The 25,900-nt window shown below is 51.0% G+C and overlaps 1 protein-coding gene across 1 annotated transcript in view; it reads left to right on the plus strand.

Moving 5' to 3' along the window:
• Positions 1-17,862, plus strand: part of LOC126416590 (cardiomyopathy-associated protein 5-like) — a 91,193-nt gene extending 73,331 nt beyond the window's left edge. The window contains exon 5 of the mRNA XM_050084343.1: positions 17,013-17,862. Coding sequence (XP_049940300.1) covers positions 17,013-17,862 — 850 coding nt within the window. The remainder of the gene's footprint in view (positions 1-17,012) is intronic.
• Positions 17,863-25,900: the final 8,038 nt, after the last annotated feature.

A 25,900-nucleotide genomic window follows, 5' to 3' on the forward strand; every position in this document is an offset into this window, starting at 1 on the left:
CCCTCCTGCCTTCTTTCCCCTCCTGCCTTCTTTCCCCTCCTGCCTTCTTTCCCCTCCTGCCTTCTTTCCCCTCCTGCCTTCTTTCCCCTCCTGCCTTCTTTCCCCTCCTGCCTTCTTTCCCCTCCTGCCTTCTTTCCCCTCCTGCCTTCTTTCCCCTCCTGCCTTCTTTCCCCTCCTGCCTTCTTTCCCCTCCTGCCTTCTTTCCCCTCCTGCCTTCTTTCCCCTCCTGCCTTCTTTCCCCTCCTGCCTTCTTTCCCCTCCTGCCTTCTTTCCCCTCCTGCCTTCTTTCCCCTCCTGCCTTCTTTCCCCTCCTGCCTTCTTTCCCCTCCTGCCTTCTTTCCCCTCCTGCCTTCTTTCCCCTCCTGCCTTCTTTCCCCTCCTGCCTTCTTTCCCCTCCTGCCTTCTTTCCCCTCCTGCCTTCTTTCCCCTCCTGCCTTCTTTCCCCTCCTGCCTTCTTTCCCCTCCTGCCTTCTTTCCCCTCCTGCCTTCTTTCCCCTCCTGCCTTCTTTCCCCTCCTGCCTTCTTTCCCCTCCTGCCTTCTTTCCCCTCCTGCCTTCTTTCCCCTCCTGCCTTCTTTCCCCTCCTGCCTTCTTTCCCCTCCTGCCTTCTTTCCCCTCCTGCCTTCTTTCCCCTCCTGCCTTCTTTCCCCTCCTGCCTTCTTTCCCCTCCTGCCTTCTTTCCCCTCCTGCCTTCTTTCCCCTCCTGCCTTCTTTCCCCTCCTGCCTTCTTTCCCCTCCTGCCTTCTTTCCCCTCCTGCCTTCTTTCCCCTCCTGCCTTCTTTCCCCTCCTGCCTTCTTTCCCCTCCTGCCTTCTTTCCCCTCCTGCCTTCTTTCCCCTCCTGCCTTCTTTCCCCTCCTGCCTTCTTTCCCCTCCTGCCTTCTTTCCCCTCCTGCCTTCTTTCCCCTCCTGCCTTCTTTCCCCTCCTGCCTTCTTTCCCCTCCTGCCTTCTTTCCCCTCCTGCCTTCTTTCCCCTCCTGCCTTCTTTCCCCTCCTGCCTTCTTTCCCCTCCTGCCTTCTTTCCCCTCCTGCCTTCTTTCCCCTCCTGCCTTCTTTCCCCTCCTGCCTTCTTTCCCCTCCTGCCTTCTTTCCCCTCCTGCCTTCTTTCCCCTCCTGCCTTCTTTCCCCTCCTGCCTTCTTTCCCCTCCTGCCTTCTTTCCCCTCCTGCCTTCTTTCCCCTCCTGCCTTCTTTCCCCTCCTGCCTTCTTTCCCCTCCTGCCTTCTTTCCCCTCCTGCCTTCTTTCCCCTCCTGCCTTCTTTCCCCTCCTGCCTTCTTTCCCCTCCTGCCTTCTTTCCCCTCCTGCCTTCTTTCCCCTCCTGCCTTCTTTCCCCTCCTGCCTTCTTTCCCCTCCTGCCTTCTTTCCCCTCCTGCCTTCTTTCCCCTCCTGCCTTCTTTCCCCTCCTGCCTTCTTTCCCCTCCTGCCTTCTTTCCCCTCCTGCCTTCTTTCCCCTCCTGCCTTCTTTCCCCTCCTGCCTTCTTTCCCCTCCTGCCTTCTTTCCCCTCCTGCCTTCTTTCCCCTCCTGCCTTCTTTCCCCTCCTGCCTTCTTTCCCCTCCTGCCTTCTTTCCCCTCCTGCCTTCTTTCCCCTCCTGCCTTCTTTCCCCTCCTGCCTTCTTTCCCCTCCTGCCTTCTTTCCCCTCCTGCCTTCTTTCCCCTCCTGCCTTCTTTCCCCTCCTGCCTTCTTTCCCCTCCTGCCTTCTTTCCCCTCCTGCCTTCTTTCCCCTCCTGCCTTCTTTCCCCTCCTGCCTTCTTTCCCCTCCTGCCTTCTTTCCCCTCCTGCCTTCTTTCCCCTCCTGCCTTCTTTCCCCTCCTGCCTTCTTTCCCCTCCTGCCTTCTTTCCCCTCCTGCCTTCTTTCCCCTCCTGCCTTCTTTCCCCTCCTGCCTTCTTTCCCCTCCTGCCTTCTTTCCCCTCCTGCCTTCTTTCCCCTCCTGCCTTCTTTCCCCTCCTGCCTTCTTTCCCCTCCTGCCTTCTTTCCCCTCCTGCCTTCTTTCCCCTCCTGCCTTCTTTCCCCTCCTGCCTTCTTTCCCCTCCTGCCTTCTTTCCCCTCCTGCCTTCTTTCCCCTCCTGCCTTCTTTCCCCTCCTGCCTTCTTTCCCCTCCTGCCTTCTTTCCCCTCCTGCCTTCTTTCCCCTCCTGCCTTCTTTCCCCTCCTGCCTTCTTTCCCCTCCTGCCTTCTTTCCCCTCCTGCCTTCTTTCCCCTCCTGCCTTCTTTCCCCTCCTGCCTTCTTTCCCCTCCTGCCTTCTTTCCCCTCCTGCCTTCTTTCCCCTCCTGCCTTCTTTCCCCTCCTGCCTTCTTTCCCCTCCTGCCTTCTTTCCCCTCCTGCCTTCTTTCCCCTCCTGCCTTCTTTCCCCTCCTGCCTTCTTTCCCCTCCTGCCTTCTTTCCCCTCCTGCCTTCTTTCCCCTCCCCCTCGCCTCCTTTCCCCCCCCCCTCGCCTCCTTTCCCCCCCCCCTCGCCTCCTTTCCCCCCCCCCCTCGCCTCCTTTCCCCCCCCCCTCGCCTCCTTTCCCCCCCCCCCTCGCCTTCTTTCCCCCCCCCCCCTCGCCTTCTTTCCCCCCCCCCCCTCGCCTTCTTTCCCCCCCCCCCTCGCCTTCTTTCCCCCCCCCTCGCCTTCTTCCCCCCCCCCTCGCCTTCTTTCCCCCCCCCCTCGCCTTCTTTCCCCCCCCCCTCGCCTTCTTTCCCCCCCCCCTCGCCTTCTTTCCCCCCCCCCTCGCCTTCTTTTCCCCCCCCCTCGCCTTCTTTTCCCCCCCCCCTCGCCTTCTTTTCCCCCCCCCCTCGCCTTCTTTTCCCCCCCCCCTCGCCTTCTTTTCCCCCCCCCTCGCCTTCTTTTCCCCCCCCCTCGCCTTCTTTTCCCCCCCCCCTCGCCTTCTTTTCCCCCCCCCCCTCGCCTTCTTTTCCCCCCCCCCCCTCGCCTTCTTTTTCCCCCCCCCCTCGCCTTCTTTCCCCCCCCCCTCGCCTTCTTTCCCCCCCCCCTCGCCTTCTTTCCCCCCCCCCTCGCCTTCTTTCCCCCCCCCCTCGCCTTCTTTCCCCCCCCCCTCGCCTTCTTTCCCCCCCCCCCCCCTCGCCTTCTTTCCCCCCCCCCCCTCGCCTTCTTTCCCCCCCCCCCCCCTCGCCTTCTTTCCCCCCCCCCCCCCTCGCCTTCTTTCCCCCCCCCCCTCGCCTTCTTTCCCCCCCCCCTCGCCTTCTTTCCCCCCCCCCCTCGCCTTCTTTCCCCCCCCCCCTCGCCTTCTTTCCCCCCCCCCTCGCCTTCTTTCCCCCCCCCCCTCGCCTTCTTTCCCCCCCCCCCCCTCGCCTTCTTTCCCCCCCCCCCTCGCCTTCTTTCCCCCCCCCCCCCCCTCGCCTTCTTTCCCCCCCCCCCTCGCCTTCTTTCCCCCCCCCCCCCTCGCCTTCTTTCCCCCCCCCCCCTCGCCTTCTTTCCCCCCCCCCCCCCTCGCCTTCTTTCCCCCCCCCCCCCCCTCGCCTTCTTTCCCCCCCCCCCCCCTCGCCTTCTTTCCCCCCCCCTCGCCTTCTTTCCCCCCCCCCTCGCCTTCTTTCCCCCCCCCTCGCCTTCTTTCCCCCCCCCCCCTCGCCTTCTTTCCCCCCCCCCCTCGCCTTCTTTTCCCCCCCCTCGCCTTCTTTTCCCCCCCCTCGCCTTCTTTTCCCCCCCCTCGCCTTCTTTTCCCCCCCCTCGCCTTCTTTTCCCCCCCCTCGCCTTCTTTTCCCCCCCCCTCGCCTTCTTTTCCCCCCCCCTCGCCTTCTTTTCCCCCCCCCTCGCCTTCTTTTCCCCCCCCCTCGCCTTCTTTCCCCCCCCCCTCGCCTTCTTTCCCCCCCCCTCGCCTTCTTCCCCCCCCCCTCGCCTTCTTTCCCCCCCCCTCGCCTTCTTTCCCCCCCCCTCGCCTTCTTTCCCCCCCCTCGCCTTCTTTCCCCCCCCCCTCGCCTTCTTTCCCCCCCCCTCGCCTTCTTTCCCCCCCCCCTCGCCTTCTTTCCCCCCCCCCTCGCCTTCTTTCCCCCCCCCCTCGCCTTCTTTCCCCCCCCCCTCGCCTTCTTTCCCCCCCCCCCTCGCCTTCTTTCCCCCCCCCCCCTCGCCTTCTTTCCCCCCCCTCGCCTTCTTTCCCCCCCCCTCGCCTTCGAGTCTGTCCTCTCTCTCTCTTCCTTTTCCTCTTCTTCCTTCCTCCCTGTGCGCGCCTGAAGCCCGACCCATGCGTTCGCACGCATAGCCAGTGACGGGGTAACGCGTAATTCCCCGCCCTGGGTAGACAAGTAAGGCACGCACGTACCCCCTGGTAAAGGCCAGGGCCTGGGAGGGGTGATTGCCTGAGCTGATACCTTCTGACCATGCCGATTGGTCCCTCCGTCTGTTTCTCGGGAGGTGTGACCTGAGGTGTAAACATCCACCAAAGGCGGGAGTGCCCTCTGAGAGGGTCCCCACAAGGAAGGAGCGCGCCATTGGAGACGCTGGCAATCATGGGGGATTCCTCCGCAGTGGATTTCTCTTCTTCTCTCTGGACTTCTGCCCATAAAAGGAAACTTGACCAGCCGCCAGTGACAAAAGTACTACCGGCTGCCCCACAGTTCCTCGTCGTTTCTCGATCAGAGGACGGAGAGGATTTCTCCTCTGTCAACCCTTTCGTTATCCAGAAGGGCGTAGATGCCATAGCCGGATCTGTCAAGTCGTGTACCCGGTTGTGTAATGGGACCTTGTTACTCGAAACTGAGAGCGCCTTTCAGGCACAGAAACTGCTTCGAGCCACACTCTTGTACACGTTCCCTGTCCGGGTGGAGGCTCACCAAACTTTGATTTCGTCTCGTGGTGTGGTCTATACTAGATCCCTCGACGGACTGACTGACGAGGACATTCAGTCTTTTCTCGCTGAGCAGCGCGTGACGGCTGTCCATAGTGTCATGAAAAAGGTCAACAATGACCTTGTACCGACCCGCACACTTTTCTTGACCTTTGATAGGGTTCAGCTGGCGTCGCGTATCAAAGCAGGCTACGAGGTTATTTCTGTTCGCCCCTATGTCCTGACACCTACGCGCTGTTACCAGTGTCAGCGTTTCAACCACACTCGCCAGTCTTGTTCCAATGCGGCTAAATGTGTCACTTGTGGCAGGGATGCCTATGAGGGTGACTGTCCACCTCAGTCTCCTCGTTGTGTGAACTGCCAGGGTGACCATGCAGCGTCCTCCCGTGACTGTCCCATCTATAAGGACGAATGCTGTATCCAAGATAATCGGGTCAAAGAGAAAGTGTCCACCTCGGCTGCTCGCAAGCTGTTTGCTAGTAGGAAGCCCACGCTGCTCCCAGCGGGGAAATACAGTACTGTCCTCACCTCTCCTCGGAGTACCAGGGAGGTGGCAACCCAGACATGCGATCTGACCTTCAGCACCACGGTCGTCCGTTCGGCCAGAGCTAGGATCTCGCGGTCGATGTCCCCTCTTCCTCCCATCACCCCACAGACACAAGCCCCTTCATCAGCTTCTGCTAAGACGAAGACCCAGAAGTCAGATGCACGGGCCTTCAAGAAGGAACCGTCCCGTGCAGACTTCCTACGTACCTCGACCTCCCAGCCTTCTACCGGTACTTCCACCAAACGACCTTCCAAGAAGGCTCATAGGAAGCACAGTTCTCCTTCTCCGCCACGGCGCATTTCTTCTCCTGCGCCACCCAGCGGTTGCCGCCCCAGGCCGTCATCTGTTTCGCCTGGCCACACTGCTGGTAGCCGAACATCTGGCCGTTCACCGGCGGAGGAAGCTCCCCCTCCCGGCCATCTTACCAAGATAGCCGATGAACCTATAGAACCAATGGACGATGACTGTCCGCCTACTGATAGTGGCGGCAGTGCTCGCTCGAAGCCAGGCCCTCAGCGGCCTTCGAGGTGACCCCTTCTTTCTTCTTCCTTTTCTTCTTACGATGGCACTTATTCACTGGAATATTCGCAGCATTCGCTCCAACCGAGAGGACTTGAAGTTGCTGCTCCGCTTGCACCGTCCGCTTGTCGTAGCCTTCGGCCTTCGGCCGCTTTTTCGCAGAGGTTTCGAGCTCCGCTCATTACCTCCCTGCCTTCCTCCACCGCAAACAGGCAAAGGAGGCTAGGCCACATAACTTGCGCTCCTCGAATCGTGAAAGTTATAATGCCCCATTCACCATGAGGGATCTCGAAAACGCACTTGGCCGATCACTGTCCTCCGCTCTAGGGCCTGATTCTATTCATATTCAGAAGCTGAAGAACCTTTCTCCTACGGGTAAAGGTTTTCTTCTTCCTACTTACAATCGCATCTGGATTGAGGGGCATGTTCCCGCATGCTGGCGCGAGTCTATTGTTGTCCCGATTCCTAAGCTGGGGAAGGACAAGTGTTCTTTGATTTGGAGAAGGCTTACGACACCTGTTGGAGGGCGGGCATTCTCTGCACCATGCATACATGGGGCCTTCGCGGTCGCCTTCCTCTTATTATTCGTTCCTTTTTAATGGATCGACAGTTCAGGGTCCCCCCCCAGGGGGTCCGCAACTCTTTTGTGGACATGTGCGTAGCGAGCACGGGACCCCGAGCTAATGTGGCCCTCCTTCCTTTCCGAGCTTGCATACCTTCCCTTCCCTTTCTGCATCCCTCCCCGTCCCCCATCTTCGCCCCCCACCCCCTCACCTCTGGCTCTTTCCTTCCCTTTTTCCCCTTCTGGGAGTATGGTTTGTGCCTACATCCGGAGACGGACGCTCGAAACTGTTACAAATTCCTTGCTTTCTACACTTGCAAGTCTTCGTCCTTTCTGTACTTCCTCTGTCCTTCTTTGCCCTTTTCTCCGCTGCGGCGTTTGAAACCCTTTCCCTTTCCCTTTTTCCTCCCTGTGCGTATCTGAAGGCCGACCCACGCACTTCCATGCGTAGCCGGTGACGGGGTAACGCGTAATTCCCCGCCCCGGGTATACAGGTAAGACACGTACGTACCCCCTGGTAATGGCCAGGCCCAGGGAGGGGTGATTACCCGAGCTGATACCTTCCGAAAGTGCCGATTGGTCCCTCCGTCCGTTTGTCAGGAGGTGTGACCTGAGGTGTGAACAATCACCTAAGGCGGGTGTGCCCTCGGTGAGGGCCCCCACAAGGGAGGAGCGCGCCATCGGAGACGCCGGTAATCATGGGGGATTCTTCCGCAATGGTTTCCTCACCTTCCACTATGTCTCCTCACAAACGTAAGTTCACTGAGTCTCAGCTACAGACGGTTCTTCCATCGTTGCCACAGTTCCTTGTTGTTTCTCGGTCTGACGAAGGTCACGACTTTTCCACGGTCAACCCTTTCATTATTCAGAAAGGTGTTGACGCAATTGCGGGTCCTGTAAAGTCTTGTTCCAGATTACGGAATGGCACCCTGTTGTTAGAAACACACAGTGCCCTCCAGGCTCAAAAATAGCTGCGTACTTCTCTGCTCCACACCTTCCCTGTCCGGGTGGAACCGCACCGTACCTTAAATTCCTCACGTGGAGTCGTTTATACACGCTCCCTCGATGGATTGTCTGACGAAGAAATTCAGCACTACCTGTCTGACCAGGGCGTCACGACTGTTCATCGGGTTATGAAAAGGGTTGACTCGAACATCATTCCAACCCGCACCGTCTTCTTGACATTTGACAAAGTTCAACTCCCATCAAAAATCAAAGCAGGCTATGAGATAATTTCCGTTTGCCCTTATGTCCCAAACCCTACGCGTTGCTATCGATGTCAGCGGTTCAATCACACCAGCCAGTCCTGTTCCAATCCGGCCAAATGTGTTACGTGTTGCAAGGATGCCCATGAGGGTGCTTGTCCACCTCCATCCCCTCGCTGCATCAACTGTATGGGTGACCACGCTGCTTCCTCTCGAGATTGCCCCGTTTTTAAGGACGAAAAGCTCATCCAGGAAATAAGAGTGAAGGAAAAGGTGTCGACCTTTGCTGCTCGAAAGTTACTCGCCTGTCGACAGCCCACTGTGCCTCAGAAAGGAAAATACAGCACTGTCCTTGCTTCTCCTCGGCCAACAAAGGAGGCGGCCACGCAGACTTGCGACCTCACATTTAGTACCACGGTCGTCAGATCGGCCAGCGCAAAGATCGCCCGTTCAACCTCACCACTTTCGCCTGCCCACTCGATGGCTCACCCTTCGTCGGGTTCTGCTAAATCTCGAGCCCAAAAGTCAGACGCCAAGTCTTCGAAAAAAGAGCTTTCTCGTGAAGAGTTTTTACGTACTGCAACTTCACAACCATCGGTTCCTCCTTCATCTAAACATCATACTTCCAAGAAGGCTACGAAGAAACACAGTTCCTCTCCTTATCCGCCAAGGCGTGTCACATCTACAGCACCACCTGGCGGAAATCGCCCTCGGCCATCTTCTGTGTCGCCGAGGCGCACTGCTGGTGGCCGGTCAACTGGCCGATCGTTGGTGGCAGGAGCTGCTCCTGACCAACCTATGGATCAGGATCTTCTGCCTTCGACTGAATGCCATTCCGTGCTGTCGGTCGCAAGCTCTGAGCAGTCGTTGAGTTGACAGCACCCGTGATCACGTTCCTCCATTTTCTGTTCACCCTATGTCCATTATCCACTGGAATATCCGCGGCATTCGCGCCAATCGGGATGAATTGTCGATCCTCCTACGATCCTACTCGCCGGTCATCTTCTGTCTTCAGGAAACAAAGCTGCGTCCCCATGACCGCTTTGTTCTCCCTCATTTTCAGTCCGTCCGATATGACCTCCCCTCTGTTGAAGGCACTCCAGCCCATGGAGGACTCATGATTCTGCTCCATGATACTCTCCATTATCACCCAATCCCCTTAAACAGTTCCTTCCAAGCTGTCGCCGTCCGTCTTTCCCTTTCTGGATACACGTTCTCTCTTTGTACGGTATACATTCCATCGTCTACACCAATGGCACGAGCTGATCTCCTTCATCTTCTTGATCAGCCTCGACCCCCCCTATTTGCTGGTTGGGGACTTCAATGCCCACCACCTGCTTTGGGGATCTCCACATCCTTGTCCACGTGGCTCACTATTGCTAGACGTCTTCCACCAAGCGGATCTAGTCTGCCTCAACACTGGGGTCCCCACATTTTTGTCTGCCTCCACGGCAAATTTATCTCATTTGGACCTTGCGGTCGGTACTGTTCCGCTAGCTCGGCGCTTCGAATGGTTCGCCCTTGATGATACACACTCGAGTGACCACTTTCCATGTGTTCTTAGACTGCAGCCTGAACTGCCATATATGCGCTCGCGACGCTGGAAGTTTGCCCAAGCCGATTGGACCCTTTTCTCGTCTCTAGCGACGTTCGATGACCGTCGCTTTCCCAGCGTCGATGAGGTCACACATGTTACCGACGTTATTCTCACAGCTGCGGAACGTTCAATACCACGCACCTCCGAATTGCCCCGGCGCCCCCTAGTTCCTTGGTGGAACGAGGCATGCCGTGACGCAATACGTGAGCGGCGACGTGCTCTTCGCATTTTCCGTCACCATCCAACTTTGTCCAACTGTATCCGATTTAAGCAGCTCCGTGCGCGATGCCGTCGCGTCATCCGCGATAGCAAGAAGGCAAGCTGGAAATTCTTTACTAGCTCATTTAACACCTTCACTCCCTCTTCGGAAGTTTGGAGTCGGCTTCGACGGTTCTCAGGCGCGCCTAGTTTCTCCCCGTTCTCTGGGCTCACTGTCGCGCATGATACCTTAGTGGACCCCGTCGCAATTTCTAACTCATTGGGTCAGCACTTTGCTGAGATTTCGAGCTCTTCAAATTACCCGCCAGCGTTTCTCCCGAAGAAACGTGCAGCGGAAGTGCGACATCTTGCTTTCTCCTCTCAAAATCACGAAAGCTACAATACTGTTTTCTCCATGCGGGAACTCCGACATGTCCTCTCCTCTTCTCGCTCCTCCGCCCCAGGACCGGTTGGTATCCATGTCCAAATGTTGCTGCATTTATCAACCCATAGCCTGCGTTACCTCCTTCGCCTTTATAATCGAATTTGGACCGACAGTACCTTTCCCAGGCGATGGCGGGAAGCTATCGTCGTTCCCGTTCCGAAACCTGGTAAGGACAAACATCTCCCCTCTAGCTATCGCCCCATTTCTCTCACGAGTAGTGTCTGTAAGGTTTTGGAGCGTATTGTGAAATACCGTTTAGCTTGGTGGCTGGAATCCCGCAGTCTTTTAACACCAGCCCAATGCGGATTCCGAAAGCATCGTTCTGCCGTTGACCATCTTGTTGCTCTCTCCACTTATATCATGAACAATTTTCTCCGGAAACGCCAAACGGTAGCAATATTATTTGATCTGGAGAGAGCATACGATACCTGTTGGAGGACAGGCATCCTCCGCACACTGTTCTCTTGGGGCTTTCGAGGCCGGCTGCCCCTTTTTCTTCGCGAATTTATGGCAGAGCGCACATTTAGGGTGCGGGTGAACACTACTCTCTCCCGTACTTTCTCCCAAGAAAACGGGGTACCCCAGGGCTCCGTGCTGAGTGTTGTACTGTTTGCCATTGCCATCAATCCAATTATGGATTGTCTCCTTCCTGATGTCTCGGGCTCCCTCTTTGTGGACGATTTTGCGATTTACTACAGCTCTCAACGGACCAGCCTTCTTGAACGTCGTCTTCAAGCATGTCTCGATCGCCTCCACTCTTGGAGCATCGAAACCGGCTTCCGTTTTTCTCCCAGTAAGATCGTTTGTGTTAATTTTTGGCGACGTAAGGAGTTTCTTCCGCCCTCCTTACATCTTGGTCCTGTCAACCTTCCGTTTTCAGACGTCGTTATATTCTTGGGTCTTATGTTTGACAAAACTGTGCTGGTCCTCCCACGTTCCCTATCTTTCGGCTCGCTGTTTGCGATCGCTCAACACCCTCCGTGTCCTGAACGGTACCTCCTGGGGAGCGGACCGAGTGATCCTTCTCCGCCTCTATCGCGCCTTGGTGCGCTCGAAATTGGACTATGGAAGCATAGTCTACTCCTCTCCTCTGCTCGGCCGTCTATTCTTCGGCGTCTCGACTCTATCCACCACCGTGGATTACGTTTAGTGTATGGAGCTTTTTACACCAGCCCTGTGGAAAGCCTTTATGCTGAGACTGCTGAACCTCCGCTGTCCAATCGGCGAGCAGTCCTTCTGAGTCGTTATGCTAGCCATCTGTCTTCCATGCCTGCTAATCCAGCCCATGACATTTTTTCGACGCCTCCTTTGATGTAGGGTATGCAGGCCGCCCCTCCTCCCTACTACCACCGGGAGTCCGCTTCCGTCAACTGCTCCATTCTCTTTCCTTCCGCTTTCCTAAAACCTTCTTGACAACTTAGGGTACAGCACCGCCTTGGCTCCGTCCCCGGATCTGCCTGCTCCGTGACCTTCGTAGATTTCCCAAGGATGGTAGCCCTTCACTTGTTTATCGTCGGGCATTTGCTGCTCTATGTGCACAAATGACGGACGCCACATTTATTTACACCGACGGCTCGAAAACATCGTTCGGTGTAGGGAGTGCCTATATTGTTGGCGACACCCCAAATCACTTTCGGCTTCCCGACCAGTGTTCGGTTTATACTGCGGAGCTTTACGCTGTTCTCCAGGCTGTCCACTACATCCGCCGCAATCAGCGGATACAATACGTTACCTGCTCAGATTCTCTCGGCTCTCTCCTCAGTCTCCAAGCTCTTTATCCTGTGCACCCTCTGGTCCACCGGATTTAGGACTGTCTGCGCTTGCACCACCTTCGGGGCGTCTCGGTGGCGTTCCTCTAGCTGCCGGGACACGTTGGTATCTGTGGAAATGAGGCGGCCGATATTGCAGCCAAGGCTGCAGTCTCTCTTCTTCGGCCAGCTATTCAATCGATTCCCTTCACCGATCTACGGAGGGTTTTATGTCGTCGTGTTCATTTATGGCACGCGCATTGGTCGACACTTTCCCATAATAAATTGCGGGACGTGAAAGCTCTTCCTTGTGCTTGGACCTCTTCCTCCCGAACGCGTCATCGGGAGGAGGTAATTTTAACTAGACTCCGGATAGGGCAATGTCTTTTTAGCCATCGACATCTTTTAAGCGGCGATCCTCCCCCACTCTGGCCCCACTGCTCTCAGCTGTGGACGGTAAGACACCTTTTGAGTGCCCCTATTTTAATCCGTTACGCTCCCGTCTACAGCTATCGCCTGATCTATCGTCGATTTTAGCAGATGACACGCGCTCAGCCGACCGCGTTCTCCAGTTTATTAGTGCCAGTGAAATGACGTCAGTCATTTGAAGCTTTTTTTGGGGACAACCAACCCCTTTCTGTAGTGGATTTTTCAGCCTTCCTTCTGCTTTTAGTTTCTCCAATTTTATGACTTTCGTTCCCATTGCTGCTGGTTTCCGTTTTCGGTTTTTTACTGTTTCCTAAGTCACGGACCGGGCGCTAATGACCATAGCAGTTTTGCGCCCTAAAACCAAAACAAAAAAAACCTGTTGTAACGCGCCGACTGGCGGTACCCAAGATCGAACTTACAACAGTGGATCGTACTGTACTGTACCAATGTCGCTATGCCGTTAATGTATGGCTTCCTGAATGAGATTTTCACTCTGCGACGGAGTGTGCGCTGATATGAAACTTCCTGGCAGATTAAAACTGTGTGCCGGACCGAGACTCGAACTCGGGACCTTTGCCTATCGCGGGCAAGTGCTCTACCAACTGAGCTACCCAAGCACGACTCACGCTCCGGCTTCCTGCCGCGAAAAATACTTGGGCAAACCAATCGATCACTACCGCTTTAATTAGGTTGTTGTTGTTGTTGTTGTTGTTGTTGTTGTTGTTGTCTTCAGTCGTGAGACTGGTTTGATGCAGCTCTCCATGCTACTCTATCCTGTGCAAGCTATTTCATCTCCCAGTACCTACTGTAGCCTATATCCTTCTGAATCTGCTTAGTGCATTCATCTCTGGTCTCCCTCTACGATTTTTACCCTCAACACTGCCCTCCAATACTAAATTGGTGATCCTTTGATGTGTCAGAACATGGCCTATCAGCGATCCCTTCTAGTCAAGTTGCGCCACAAATTTCTCTTCTCCCCAATTCTATTCAATAGCATTAGTTATGTTGGTCAGTACGTATCCATATAGTAAACTGTTCCACCTCTCTACAACATTGGAAGTGGTTAATGTCTAGATCCACTTGTACTCTGCAGCCATGGTTTGCAATCTCTGTATCCCTTCTGAGAGACTAGTTGGGCCCACTCCATAAATGCCCTTTCTCAGCAGCTCCGCCCTTCGTCCTCCTTGACGATTTTAATGCCTATTTGTGGAGCTTGCTCTTACGATCTAGTTGTTTTTGTGTCTTAAGAACAAAACAAAAAGCAAACTCCTGGTGTAAAAGTGCTTTTTCATTTAGCCAGCGGTCTCCTCATAGAAAATTTTCTTATGGACCACGACCTGTGCCTTCTTAATGATTTCCTGATCAATTTCAGTGCCACTTATGGCACTCTGCCATAGGTATTACACCTACTTCTCTTCCCTTTCTGTCATTCCACTGGTCCCAACATTACCACCTCTATGATACTGACTACTCCTGTTGATACCCTCGTTCCCTTCCCACCTCTCGATGGCCAGTTTACCCTGCTGAGTTTCCATCTTGCTGACTGGCCTCTGCACAGTTCCCAGATAGTGTTTAACCCCCTCTTTGTCAGATTGTATTGGTGAAGTCGTACATGATGTGTGTGATAAGATTATTTGCACTACTGCCATTGCTGTCCACTTGACAGGTACTTTTACTGCTACCCTGTCACATTGCGGAGCACGATCATCGCCATGCCACCACCACCTGTGATCGTCTTCAAGCCCTGCAATATCTTAAGTGGCACCTGTCCTCAGGTCTTACCACCTTCAAGTAATGGGCTTTAGTGTGAAGGCGTTTAATCAGAGAAAGTGGGTATATTGGGAACGCTTTATCTCTGTGGGTTCTTCTGTCCTTTAGTCAAAGTGAGGGCCACATTCTGCACACGCAAAGGTTGCCGATGGCAGTCTTCCATCCTGGGCCTTGCTCTTCTGGATAGCCTTTATATAGATCCATCAGTTCTTGTGGAAAACCTTGTGGCCCACTTTGTCACAGCGTTGGCTTCAGTCTCCTATCTGGCTACCTTGCGTAATGGGTTGAAGCTTTCCACTTAAATTTCATCAATTGTCAGGCAGAATCGAACAATGACCCTCCTGCTGAATGGGAACTGCTTCTGGCCCTCATTCGATCCATAACCAATTGATTTAACACCTCAATCTCCTCACAACGACAGTGTCCCCTCTGGACGTTTAACCATATTTGTCTCCAAGCTGTCCTTCCCTCAGAGGAAGGAAAGCATTGTAGTTCCTTTCCTTAAACCCAGTAACACACCATCGCCCCTCAGTAGTTACTGGCCAGTCAGTCTAACCAACGTCTCCTACAAGCTATTAGAAGAAATAGTGACTCACTGGTGCTGAAGGATTGTCAAATCTTGGGACCTTTAATCTCTTTGCTTGTCCAGCTTTTTGGAGGGAAGGTCTCCAATGGATCTGCTTTGCTTGGAAACAGCAGGTCAGCAAGACTTTCTCCAGCGCCGCCATCTAGTCTGTTTTCTTCAATTTTAGTAAGGCCTGTGACATGGCTTGGCGCCATCACATGTTACTACACTCCATGATTGGGGGCTTCAGGACCCTCTCTCGATTTTTTTATTCGCCACTTCTTGTCCCACCAATCATTCGGAGTTCAGGATGGTACCATGCCCAGCTCTCTGCAGATCCAGAAGAATGACGTTCCACAGGGTTCCATATTAAGCGACCTCTTTCTCATCACTATTAATGGACTTGCCGCCTCTTGCAGACTGTTGGTCACTCCCGCTCTGTATGTGAATAAATACTGTATCTGGACTAGTTCCCACTCATTGACTTCTGCGAAGTGACAGGTCCAGGGCGCCATCCAGCGCACTTCTACATGAAACCTCTCATACAGCCACCAACCCATCCTCCATGAACCCTCTGGGAATCTTCAGCTTCCTTTTCACCTCCACCGCCATCTAATAAAAATCGGACAATGAAGGGGATCTCGCCACATGGTGTTCTTCACTCCACCTCTTCCACTTGGAATTTGCCACCTCCCAGCTTCCTATCGGCCATAAGAGATTGACCCATGGCTTTTTATTCTGTAATAAGCCGCCCACCTTTGGGATTGCAGAGCCCTCTTCATGGTGATCCATATTTTGCTAGACTGCCTCCCCCGCTCCCCTTTCATACTCTGGTCGTTAGTACTAAATATGTCCTCCCACTCTCCTTGTCAAAGGTGTTAGCACTTGAGTTACATACTTACATCCATCCTCGATTTTGTTTATGAAAGTGGTTTATCTTCCCAGAATTTCGTTCAGGCATTGAAGTCTTTCAGTTAGCATTGGTGTTGCTCTGGGTGGCCTTCCCCCCGCCCTGATCATTATTTTTTGTCTGGCCTTTCATGTCGTATCTTTTTCCTTCGCTTCTTTCTCCTGGTGGTGTTCTCATTATGTTGCGTTCATGGCTTGGTGTGAAGATGGGAATACGTCGGTGGCAGTGCCAGTGTCCTGTCACACCTAACGCTCCTATGGCTCTCTCTGCTCTGCCCCTTCCCCTTCACCACTCCTGTTCCTTACACTTCCTGCTGCCAGGACGTTCCTTCTACCTCTTTCACCATTTTTCGTTCCCATCGATTTGACTATGTTTTTGGCATTGTTCCTCCCTTATTTTGTGTTATCTTGGATCATGGGACTGATGAACTCGCTATTTCGTTCTCCTCCATCCCTCAACCAACGTACCGATCAACATTCGTCTATAGCTCCACATTTCAAGTGCTCAGTCTCCTCTGTTCCATTATACAGAGAAACATAACAAACCACTTCTGTGTACTTTGACACAAGCTGCTCAACAGTGCTACATTCACTTGTTGATTGTCTTAGAGATGCAAAAATGTGGCAGCACTTGATCATTATGAAAAGGTCACACATTCGCCAACTTGTACATGAGGTTTCGATTGACAAATAATATTTCTTCGACCTAGGACACAGTAAAATTAGTGTACACAACTGTAGACAATCAGTGTTAACCCTTTAACATTCTACATAAACCAAAATACTAAGAGTTACAAAGCAGTTCGAAAAAGAGCTAGAGCTTTAACGTCTGTTAACAATACAGAGTAGATTATAAATGCTAGCTCTGAAATATGTGCCTACAAGATACATAATTCGAAGCAGTGTCTCAAAACACACAAAGCCAGACAAAACAGACTGTTTTGTCTCTTTACTACTGAGACAAAAATATTGATAGTTTGTACAAACAGTGTGGCAAGCAAAGTATCCATTTCTGAAATATATTTGTGAGTCCATTTTTAGACTGTTTCGAAACTAAAGGAAAGTGTTGAAGTGAATTCTCCAGTGGCTACAGTAACAGTTGGAAGTTTTTCTAACTACAAGTACATGGTGTTACAAACACTGACTCACTTGAGAAACGTCTGCATGCTGTCTGTGATAAATCATAATGATTTGACAATTTTTGTAAATCTTCAAAGAAAGACATGTGTTAAAGAAAACATAGTGGATTTTAAATTCTTTGTCCTTTTCGTAAATTTGTACCTCTTACAAAGATCTTTATTCTAGCTCATTTTATAACTCATTAAAAATACATTTTAAATCATTTTTACAGATTTTATAGGGGTTTTCAACTCGTTTTAGTGATAATTTTTAAGATATTTTGGATATTAAAGTGTGGGGTCTACAAGCACTTAATCATATTCATAAACTAAATGAATTATCACTAGCAACTTCACTATACTCAATCCTCCCCCATCCCCTGTCCACCCTCCACCTGCAGGCACCCCTCAAAACGAAGGCTGAAAGAGCCTCAGTGTTACACGTGGGCGCTGCATCATGCAGTCTGTCGCCTATTATGGTGGTGGGCCAGGTATCAAGTCCAAAAAAACTTTTTGAACAGTTTCGTAACTCCCAGTAGCTAAGTCGGATTCTTATTGCACAGCTACATGTCCAAAGGAATGAATTGTAGCAAATATTGCCCCATATCATTGCTCTTCCTGCAGGATTCCGGCAGAGACACCTACAGATCAGCAGAGTCAGCGAAAAGGGTCAGAGTGCCCATTGTGGGGTGAGGCAGCTCAGGTGGCAGACCAAGACAAAGTGGCTGCAGCCACTTTCGCACCCACATTTCTAGCCTCTGTGACCTCCACAGCCTATGGCAAAGTGAAGCAGAAGTTACAACACCAAGAGCAGGAAGAGTGCAGGGCGGAGGTGACTGAGCAGCAAGTGGAGGTGACTGTGCACCGAGAAGAGGTGACTGAGCAGCAGGTGGAGGTGACTGTGCACCGAGAAGAGGTGACTGAGCAGCAGGTGGAGGTGACTGTGCACCGAGAAGAGGTGACTGAGCAGCAGGTGGAGGTGACTGTGCACCAGGAAGAGGTGACTGAGCAGCAGGTGGAGGTGACTGTGCACCGAGAAGAGGTGACTGAGCAGCAAGTGGAGGTGACTGTGCACCGAGAAGAGGTGACTGAGCAGCAAGTGGAGGTGACTGTGCACCGAGCAGAGGTGGCTGAGCAGCAAGTGGAGGTGACTGTGCACCAAGCAGAGGTGACTGTGCACAGAGGGGATGAAGAGTGTAAGGCGGAGGTGACTGTGCACAGAGCAGAGGAAGAGTGTAAGGCGGAGGTGACGATGCAGCGAGTGGAGGAGTGCAGAGTGGAGGTGACAGAGCAGCAAGTGGAGCAAGCGGGTAGCACAGCGCTGATGCAGGATGAGAAGCAGCATGTGGCAGAGCTAGAGATAGAGGCGCCAATGGAGGAGGTCCCATCTGGGGCAGAAGAGCAACAAGCAAGGAAACGGAAGAGCACTGAGAGCCCCTACAAGGCGACCCCAAAGAAGAGGGGGCGCAAGTGAAGGCGGCGTGCCTGCAGACAGCTGCACACCATTTTAAGATTTAAACAAGTTTTAAACATCTTGGGAAACTTTTTAATGTTACTTGAAATTTATCATTATGTTAATAAGGCTTTTGGCAAATGTTAACATTGACGATCACTACTACAGATGAAAGTAAATTCATGTTCAGCCCATTTGTCAAATTTTAAACCATTTTTATAATGTATTGCATTTACTGAAGGAAAAAAAATTGGATAAGTTTTTGAGGCTTAATTCTCTGCAGAACTGTATAAAAATTACTTTTCTTACTTCTTATGCGTAATTCATTGTCTATGGTGAATAAATTATATAAGATGTAGAGATTCTACTTCGCTTGAAACTGACTGGTACTGTCCTATTTGCATTCCTCATGAGTTTGCCCAGTTAAATGAAAATAAAACTTCAGAGAGCAGACCTGGTGAAATGGCGCCACACACATTTAAAGAACGCTTAATCAGTTAGCCCTGTGCTACTGTGCTGTATGCTACACCAACTCATTTGATTTTAGCTATGTAGCGTTAATACCCATTTTGCATTCTTCAAACTTACTTCAGTTGAACCTTTTATCGAGTCTACAATACCTCCTCCCATCCTCTGGAAGCCGTCAGTGAATAAATTAAAATTGCTGCGTTCTACAACGTATTACCTAGTGTTTGCTTTTTAACTCAATTCGTCTAATTCAGCTGCCGCTCATTTGAAATTTTTCCTTATCACACTTAAGAAGTCAGTCTTACCTTCGCCAGCGTCTCTGTATGAATTACCTTCATCCTGCAAGATACTGAGATAGTTGATGGATGTAATCTGGCATACACTAAGTGATCATAGAGAATCCGAACACCCCAGAAACAGTTTTCACATTAGGTCCATTGTGCTGCCACCTACTGCCAGGTACTCCGTATCATCGGCCTTGGTAGCAATTAGACATCGTGAGGGAGCAGAATCGGGCGCTCCGCCGAACTCACGGACTTCGAACGTGGTCAGGTGACTGGGTGACACTTGCGTCATACGTCTGTACGCGAGATTTATTTCCACACTCCTAAACATCCCCAGGTCCACTGTTTCCGACGCGACAGTGAAGTGGAAACGTGAAGGCACACGTACAGCACAAAAACGTACAGGCTCACCTCGTCTGTTAACTGAGACCAACAGTTGAAGAGGGTCGTAATGTGTAATAGGCAGACATCTATCCAGACCATACCACAGGAATTCCGAACTGCATCAGGATCCACTGCAAGTACTAAGACAGTTAGGAGGCACATGAGAACTTGGATTTCATGGTCGAGCTGCTGCTCATAAGCCGCATATCACGCTGGTAAATGCCAAAAGACGCTTAGATTGGTGTAAGGAGCGTAAGCATCGGACAACTGTGGAAAAAACTTTGTGTGGCGTGACTAATCACGGTAAACAATGTGGCGATCCGATGGCAGGGTGTGGGTATGACGAATGCCCGGTGAACGTAATCTGCCAGCGTGTGTAGTGCCAACAGTAAAATTCGGAGGAAGTAGCGTTATGGTGTGGTTGTGCTTTTCAGCGAGGGGGCTTAAACCCCATTGTTTTGCGTGGCACTGTAACAGCACAGGACTACATTGATCTTTTAAGCACTTTCTTCCTTCCCACTGTTGAAGACGAATTCGGTGATGGCGATTGCATGTTTCGATACGATTGAGCACGTGTTCATAATGCACGGCCTGTGGCGGAGTGGTTACACGACAATAACATCCCTGTAATGGGCTGGCCTACAGTGTCCTGACCAGAATCCTGTAGAGCACCTTTGGGATGTTTTGAAACGCTGACTTCGTGCCAGGCCGCACCGACCGACATCGATACATCTCCTCAGCGCAGCACTCTGTGAAAAATGGGCTGCCATTCCCAAAGAAAAATTCCAGCACTGATCGAAAGTACGCCTGCGAGAGTGGAAACTACCATTAACGCTAAGGGTGGGCGAACGCCGTACTGAATTCCAGCATTACCGATGGAGGGCGCCACGAACTTGTAAGTCACTTTCAGCCAGGTGTCCGGATACTCTCGATCAGTGTATCTTCGTATCCTTAAGTGAATTCCTTAAATTTCCAGCTTCTTGTTTGAAGTGTCTTATTTCCAACTCAGCATCTGTGTTTACTATTCATTTCAATAGGCTAGGATAACTTAAAATCGTGATTCGATATAGGACAGGCACATGCTGGCCAGCTCTAGTGATAAAACATTTCAGTTTCTTCCCTTAGCTCATTGCTATGCCCTTCGGTTTTTGTTACAGATAAATAAGTTGAAATGAATGTTGTAAGTTTGACTCACCCCTTGGGCTACCTGGAGTTAATTTGGCTAAGGTGAACGCGGTACTGCTTACCAGAGCAGTTATCCTTCACAAACATTCACCGGGCCTAAAATACGCACGATGGTGCAAGGTTCCAAAAAACGAGGAGTAAATTTAGATTCCCAAAGCGCACCTGCCTACCGGGGAAATTGGACATAGTCCTGATTTCCTGGCCTCCCCCTAAGGGTTCCCCGATCACGGTTGTAACTCTCACCTTGTTTATTACGGACCCTGAGTATATTATGCCTGGCACGGTCCCAGTTTTTCTTGATGACTTGAGGACTAATATCCGCCGGAATTAGATCTTGAATTCCCTACAAGTTCGAAAGAGGGGAATTAACCGGATAGTAAAGGATCAAGGAGGCGGGCGTAGCTGTCAGCTTCATGAATGGCGGCATTAAAGGCAAAATTAAGCCAAGGAAGACTAGAGTCCCATTTACTACGCGTTTTTTGATGATGATCATCGCGGATTTAAGATTTCGGCTAACTCTCCGCAGAGGATCGCTGCAGATAATACGATGTAGTCGTGATATGCTTGACACCGTTCTGAAAACAAAACGTCTTGAAAGCAGCCGAAAGAAATGCTGGATCATTACCACTAATACTTTGCTTAGGTGGGCCAAAAACAGTGAACACGTTAGTTAAATGAGAAATAGTGGTGGCTCTGAAGGAGCCAAGTAAATCTGCAGAACGCATCGACAATAACATATCGATGACCCTTCTTAGTAGGAGGCAAAGGTCCTATATAATAAATATAAAGTTTGTGCATAGGGCAGCACTCGCGCCAGAACTCAACAAACCCTGTTGGAGCATTCTTGGGTTTAGCTACATTACACAAGCGACATTGGGATACCATCTCTCTCACATACCGGTCGATGGAGGGCGAAGTTAAATGCTGCTTGATTTTTTTTTTTTTGTGTCTTGTAAGTATCTAAGTGGCCACGCACTGTCTCCCTCTCTCTTGGGTTCCCCCATTACGAGTCGATTCGGCGAACATCCGAAAATTTGGGACAAAGCGCCTAAAATAGTTCGCCTTGCCTATGAACGTAGCAATTCCGCGCTTGTCAGTAGGCGGACGCAAAGCGCGTAAGGCCTTAGTGCGCTTTTGGTCGATGCGAATACTCTGGCCCGACACTGTGTGACGTAAGGAGACCTTCTGCCTGTCCAACGTCATCTTACTGGGTTTAACAGTCAACCGGGCTCCCAGTAATCTCATAAGAACTTGCCGGATATAATTCAAATAGTCGTGAAATGAGCGGCTATAGATAAATAAGTCGTCCAAATACTTATACACACAAACTTAGTCACCAAGAATATTACCCAGCAAATAAGTGAGAACAGCCGCACCGGTAGCTAGACCAAAGGTAACACTGTTAAACTCAAATTCTAATCAGTACAAAATGCGGTAATATGTTTACACTCTTCAGCGAATGGAATCAGATAGTAATCCTGGTTCAAATCGAGAACAGTAAACCAATTAGCGCTAGCAAACCAAGTGAAAGAATTACGAAGAGGAGGCAGGGACACAGATTCGAGCACTACCCTAGCGTTCAAACGGCGGTAGTCAACCACAGGTCTAAAATCGCGACCCTGATCCTCACAAACAAGGAATATGGGGGAAGCATAAGCATAAGCAGATGTAAATGGCCTAATCACTCCTTGTTGGAGCATTTGCGATATTTTAGCCTTCAGTATCTTCACCTTAGGGGGGTGAGAAGCGATATGGGGACTGCCTGACCGGAATATCGTCGGATGGATATGATAATTTAGAACATTAGTTACCCCAAATCATCACTAAGAAGCTGAGGGAAACCGTCTAACAAATCCCGTAATGGAGAAGCCTGATGCGGCGAGATCTGGGTAAGATCAAATAAGCCAGTGCTCAGTCACTCCCGTGCTTAATACTTTTAGCGCACTCACAGAAACCAAACTTCTCTACAGGAGCGCACTTGAAGAGAAAAAGGTGTGCCCAGAATAATCCAGGACTAACCCAATCTTATTGATGAAATCACACCCCAAAATTACATCAACCGGCAGTTCGTTAACCAAAGCTAATGACATAGGCCAGGAAAAATCCCCCACAGAAACACTCCCTCAGACCCAACTGTGCAAAGGCAACACTTGGCCGTTGGCCATCCGACATCTCTGCACCGGAGAGGGAACCGCCCGAAATTTGCCAAGATGTCCAAATTTCAAAAACCACTCGAAGCTCAATGAAAAGGAGCTACCAGAACCCAAAAGAGCACATATCGGTTCGCCACCTACTAGAGAACAAACGTAAGGCAGAGGCGGTGATGAGGGAGCAAGAGCACTGGTACGCCAGGGTCTAAAGGCTCGACCCCGAGGTCGCTGCCCAGCCCGTCGTCTTTTATTGGCTCTGGGTGCGCGAGAGAGACTGAACGCAAGAGCGCACCAAATGAGCCGTACTGCCGCACCTGAAACAACGCCGGGATTTCCTTCTAATTGCTTCAGCGCATGTAGAGACTTGGGAACCAGCACCGACGGTCTGCCCCTTAACCTCGTACCGTACACCGTCCCCGAGTGTCAATGCCGATACTGCTACAGCCGCGTTGCGGAGCTTTTCCCAGGTTGACAGCTGCTTATGGAAGACAAAAGGCGACTTATCCGACGCGCACAGTCCCCTAAGAACAATAGACACCAATTCTTGTTCAGGCAAATCAACCAACAAGGCCAAGGAGGCCGTCTGAACTCTATCGACATACTGAAGTAACTGCTCCTTATCGCGCCGCACTTCCCAACTGTAACGACACTCTAGCTGTTTTGGAACTCCGGTGGTCAACCTCTGCCTAATCACGAGCTCCCTCAATTGCTGTGAGGAGAACCCTCCTGCCATGGATCGCGAGAGGAGGTTCTTGCAACTCACCTCTAGCCAGCGAGTACAATAGTGAAAAAATTACTTGGTGCGGAGCGCTAATGGCGGCCGCGTGTTGTTCAAGGTGAACCAACAACCACAATTTCTCGTTCTGTTAAAGTCGCTCCACAACTAATTCAGTAATATCTCGGAAGAAATACGCCAGCGGATTAGGCACCTTGAAAAATATTGGGAACCGCGCGACCGCCACGGTCGCAGGTTCGAATCCTGTCTCGGGCATGGATGTGTGTGATGTCCTTAGTTAGGTTTAAGTAGTTGTAAGTTCTAGGGGACTAATGACCTCAGAAGTTAAGTCCCATAGTGCTCAGAGCCATCTGAACCGTTTTTTCAATCCTCTTCCCATCCAACTCTAAACAAGTGAGCTTAAACTGTAATGCGTTAACCAAAGCTCCCAGTTAATCTGTTAGTTTTTTTATGATCTAAGACTAACATGCCCAAATCCCCTATCCGATAAGTTAAATGCATTAACTGCTCCCGCACCCTATACAGCTGACTGCCACTAGGTTGGGTTCCTTCCAAAACAGTGTCTTCAAGGCCTCTAACAGCCTTAAACAAAAATTCAATGGCCGCTCCCGTCTCGCCCACAACCGCCGGCGTGGCGTCAACCGGATGAAGAACGGCAGCGCGGAAACGAGCCACTAATCCGTAACACTGCCCTCAATAGGTTGGCGCCTTATTGCCAACTCGTAAACTAGATGGTCCGTCCTGAGCAGGCCGATCTCTGGACACTGTCTGAGCGCCATTAGAATACACCTTAACAGTGAACCACCAAAACAATACAGTGCCACAGAACAGAAACTAGGATGAAACTGACAGTAACTGGAATGGCAAGCACAAACGTAACCACGCTCTGCTACCAGTTAAATGCCTGGGCTAGCAGGACAGAGTGGATTAGGTTGTGAAAAGGGGCCAAAATGAGTTCCTGTCAGTTGCACTCAACGTACAAACTTTATTTATCAACACGCAATATTACAACAAGAATGCAAAACACTCAAAACCTTAATCGACCTCCTTTAATTAACTTTAGTTCGGCTAAAGGCCACATTCAAAATCACGCAGGGCTTAAGCAAAATTGAAATACAAGGTTGTTCTGGCGGTTTCACCCTAGAATATTTCCTAAATCTTCACTCTAATCGGCTGAAGGCCTTAGCAATTAAATTGGGCTGAAGGCCCCATTCAAAAGCATAACAATCTTATGGCTTAAGGGCAAGGGAAGAAGATTAAAAGAGATATTAAATCTCGGTTGAAGACCACTCACAAACAAATAATTTAACGGCTTAAGCCATAGAAAGAGTTCCAATTTTAAAGGATAGAAGGCTGTATCTTAAGACACTTCATATAAAATAAAGAATAACAATCTCATGCCTTAAGGGCAAGACAAGAACATTAACTTAAGAGATATTGATACTCGGCTGAAAGCCACACATCAACCAAATAACCAAAATCCAAACAGGGAAATTACTACATAACACACACAGAACGGCGCTCGGAAGTTTCCAAGGGTCGGCCTGGGATTGTAACACTAACACCCGCTTAGGTGAGACAGGCAGCCCGACCAAAAATTTCTTAATCTGGAGGCAACCCAACAGACAGCCGACTGACCAATCAAATAAGTTCCGCTCCACGCAACCGACAAAGCGACCACAAGATTTCAATATACAACGACCAGCAACAGCTGAGCTGTCGAACTACATGCCGCGATGGACAGAAACAGTACGACGAAGAAAATACACTACCTAAAATTACATCAACGACCAGGGCAGGTAACCGGAACGTCAATAGCCACAAGGCAGAAGATAATGCTGGTGAACTTCCATAACAGTGAATAAATTAAGTTAAATTTCACAGGAAGACGGCTGGAATATTAGCCGACTTAAATACACACACGTTGTTGCGTCCCTCCGTCCCTACACTCGATGACCCGGGAATACTATCGGTGACTCCAGAGATGGTACGACAGTGCGCTTATCGATACGCGCTGCTGCTGCCAGTCACGGACAGGTAAGGCAGGAAGTTAGTGACGCCAGGAAATGGAACAAGAAAACGAGGCGGCACTACCGTAATAGATGACAAACAATTAATAGGACGAACACGAGTCGTGCACCGCTCAACCACATAGTTGATTTGCACGTCCCATAGAACTGCCCCTGTAGCGTTGGAGGCTAGACTACACCTGCCGTAACGCCTTGGCTGTCTAAAGTGGCCACTAAAAGCAGTCTTACCCAGTCTTATCCAAGGACTCGGCTCTTACGCCACTAGTCACTTTTAACTTATTTTACATCCTCTCCTTCAACCTTCTTCTGCCCCCACAGGATCCACAGCTCTTTTGTGGATATGTACTTGGCGAGTATGGAACTCGAGCTAGTATAGCTCTTTCCTTTCTGGGCTGCATAGCTTCGACTTCCACATCCTTCTCTCTCCCTGATCCATCGCTCCCTTGCCCCTTCTCTTCCCCTTCTCCCTCTCTTTGGGAGTATGTTTTGTGCCTATGTCCAGAGACACACTTGTGACTGTAACACTTGGTTTCTCTTCTATTACCTCTATACTGGAAAGTCTCTGTCCGTACTTTGTCCTTTTTCCTTGACTCTTCTCCTTACCTGTTTCTCTGCTGCGGCGTTTAAGAATTCGTCTCTCTCCTTTTCTTTGTTCATCCCTTTCTCTTTCTTTCCTCCCTGTGTGTGTCTGAAGATCAATCCATGCATTCTCATGCGTAGCTGGTGATGGGGTAATGTATAACTCCCTGCGCTGGGTAGACAAGTAGGACACATACTTACCCCTGGTAAAGGTCAGGCACAGGGAGGAGTGATTACTCGAGC

Source organism: Schistocerca serialis, chromosome 8 (genome assembly GCF_023864345.2).
Source record: "Schistocerca serialis cubense isolate TAMUIC-IGC-003099 chromosome 8, iqSchSeri2.2, whole genome shotgun sequence".
Classification (NCBI taxonomy): Eukaryota; Metazoa; Arthropoda; class Insecta; order Orthoptera; family Acrididae; genus Schistocerca; species Schistocerca serialis.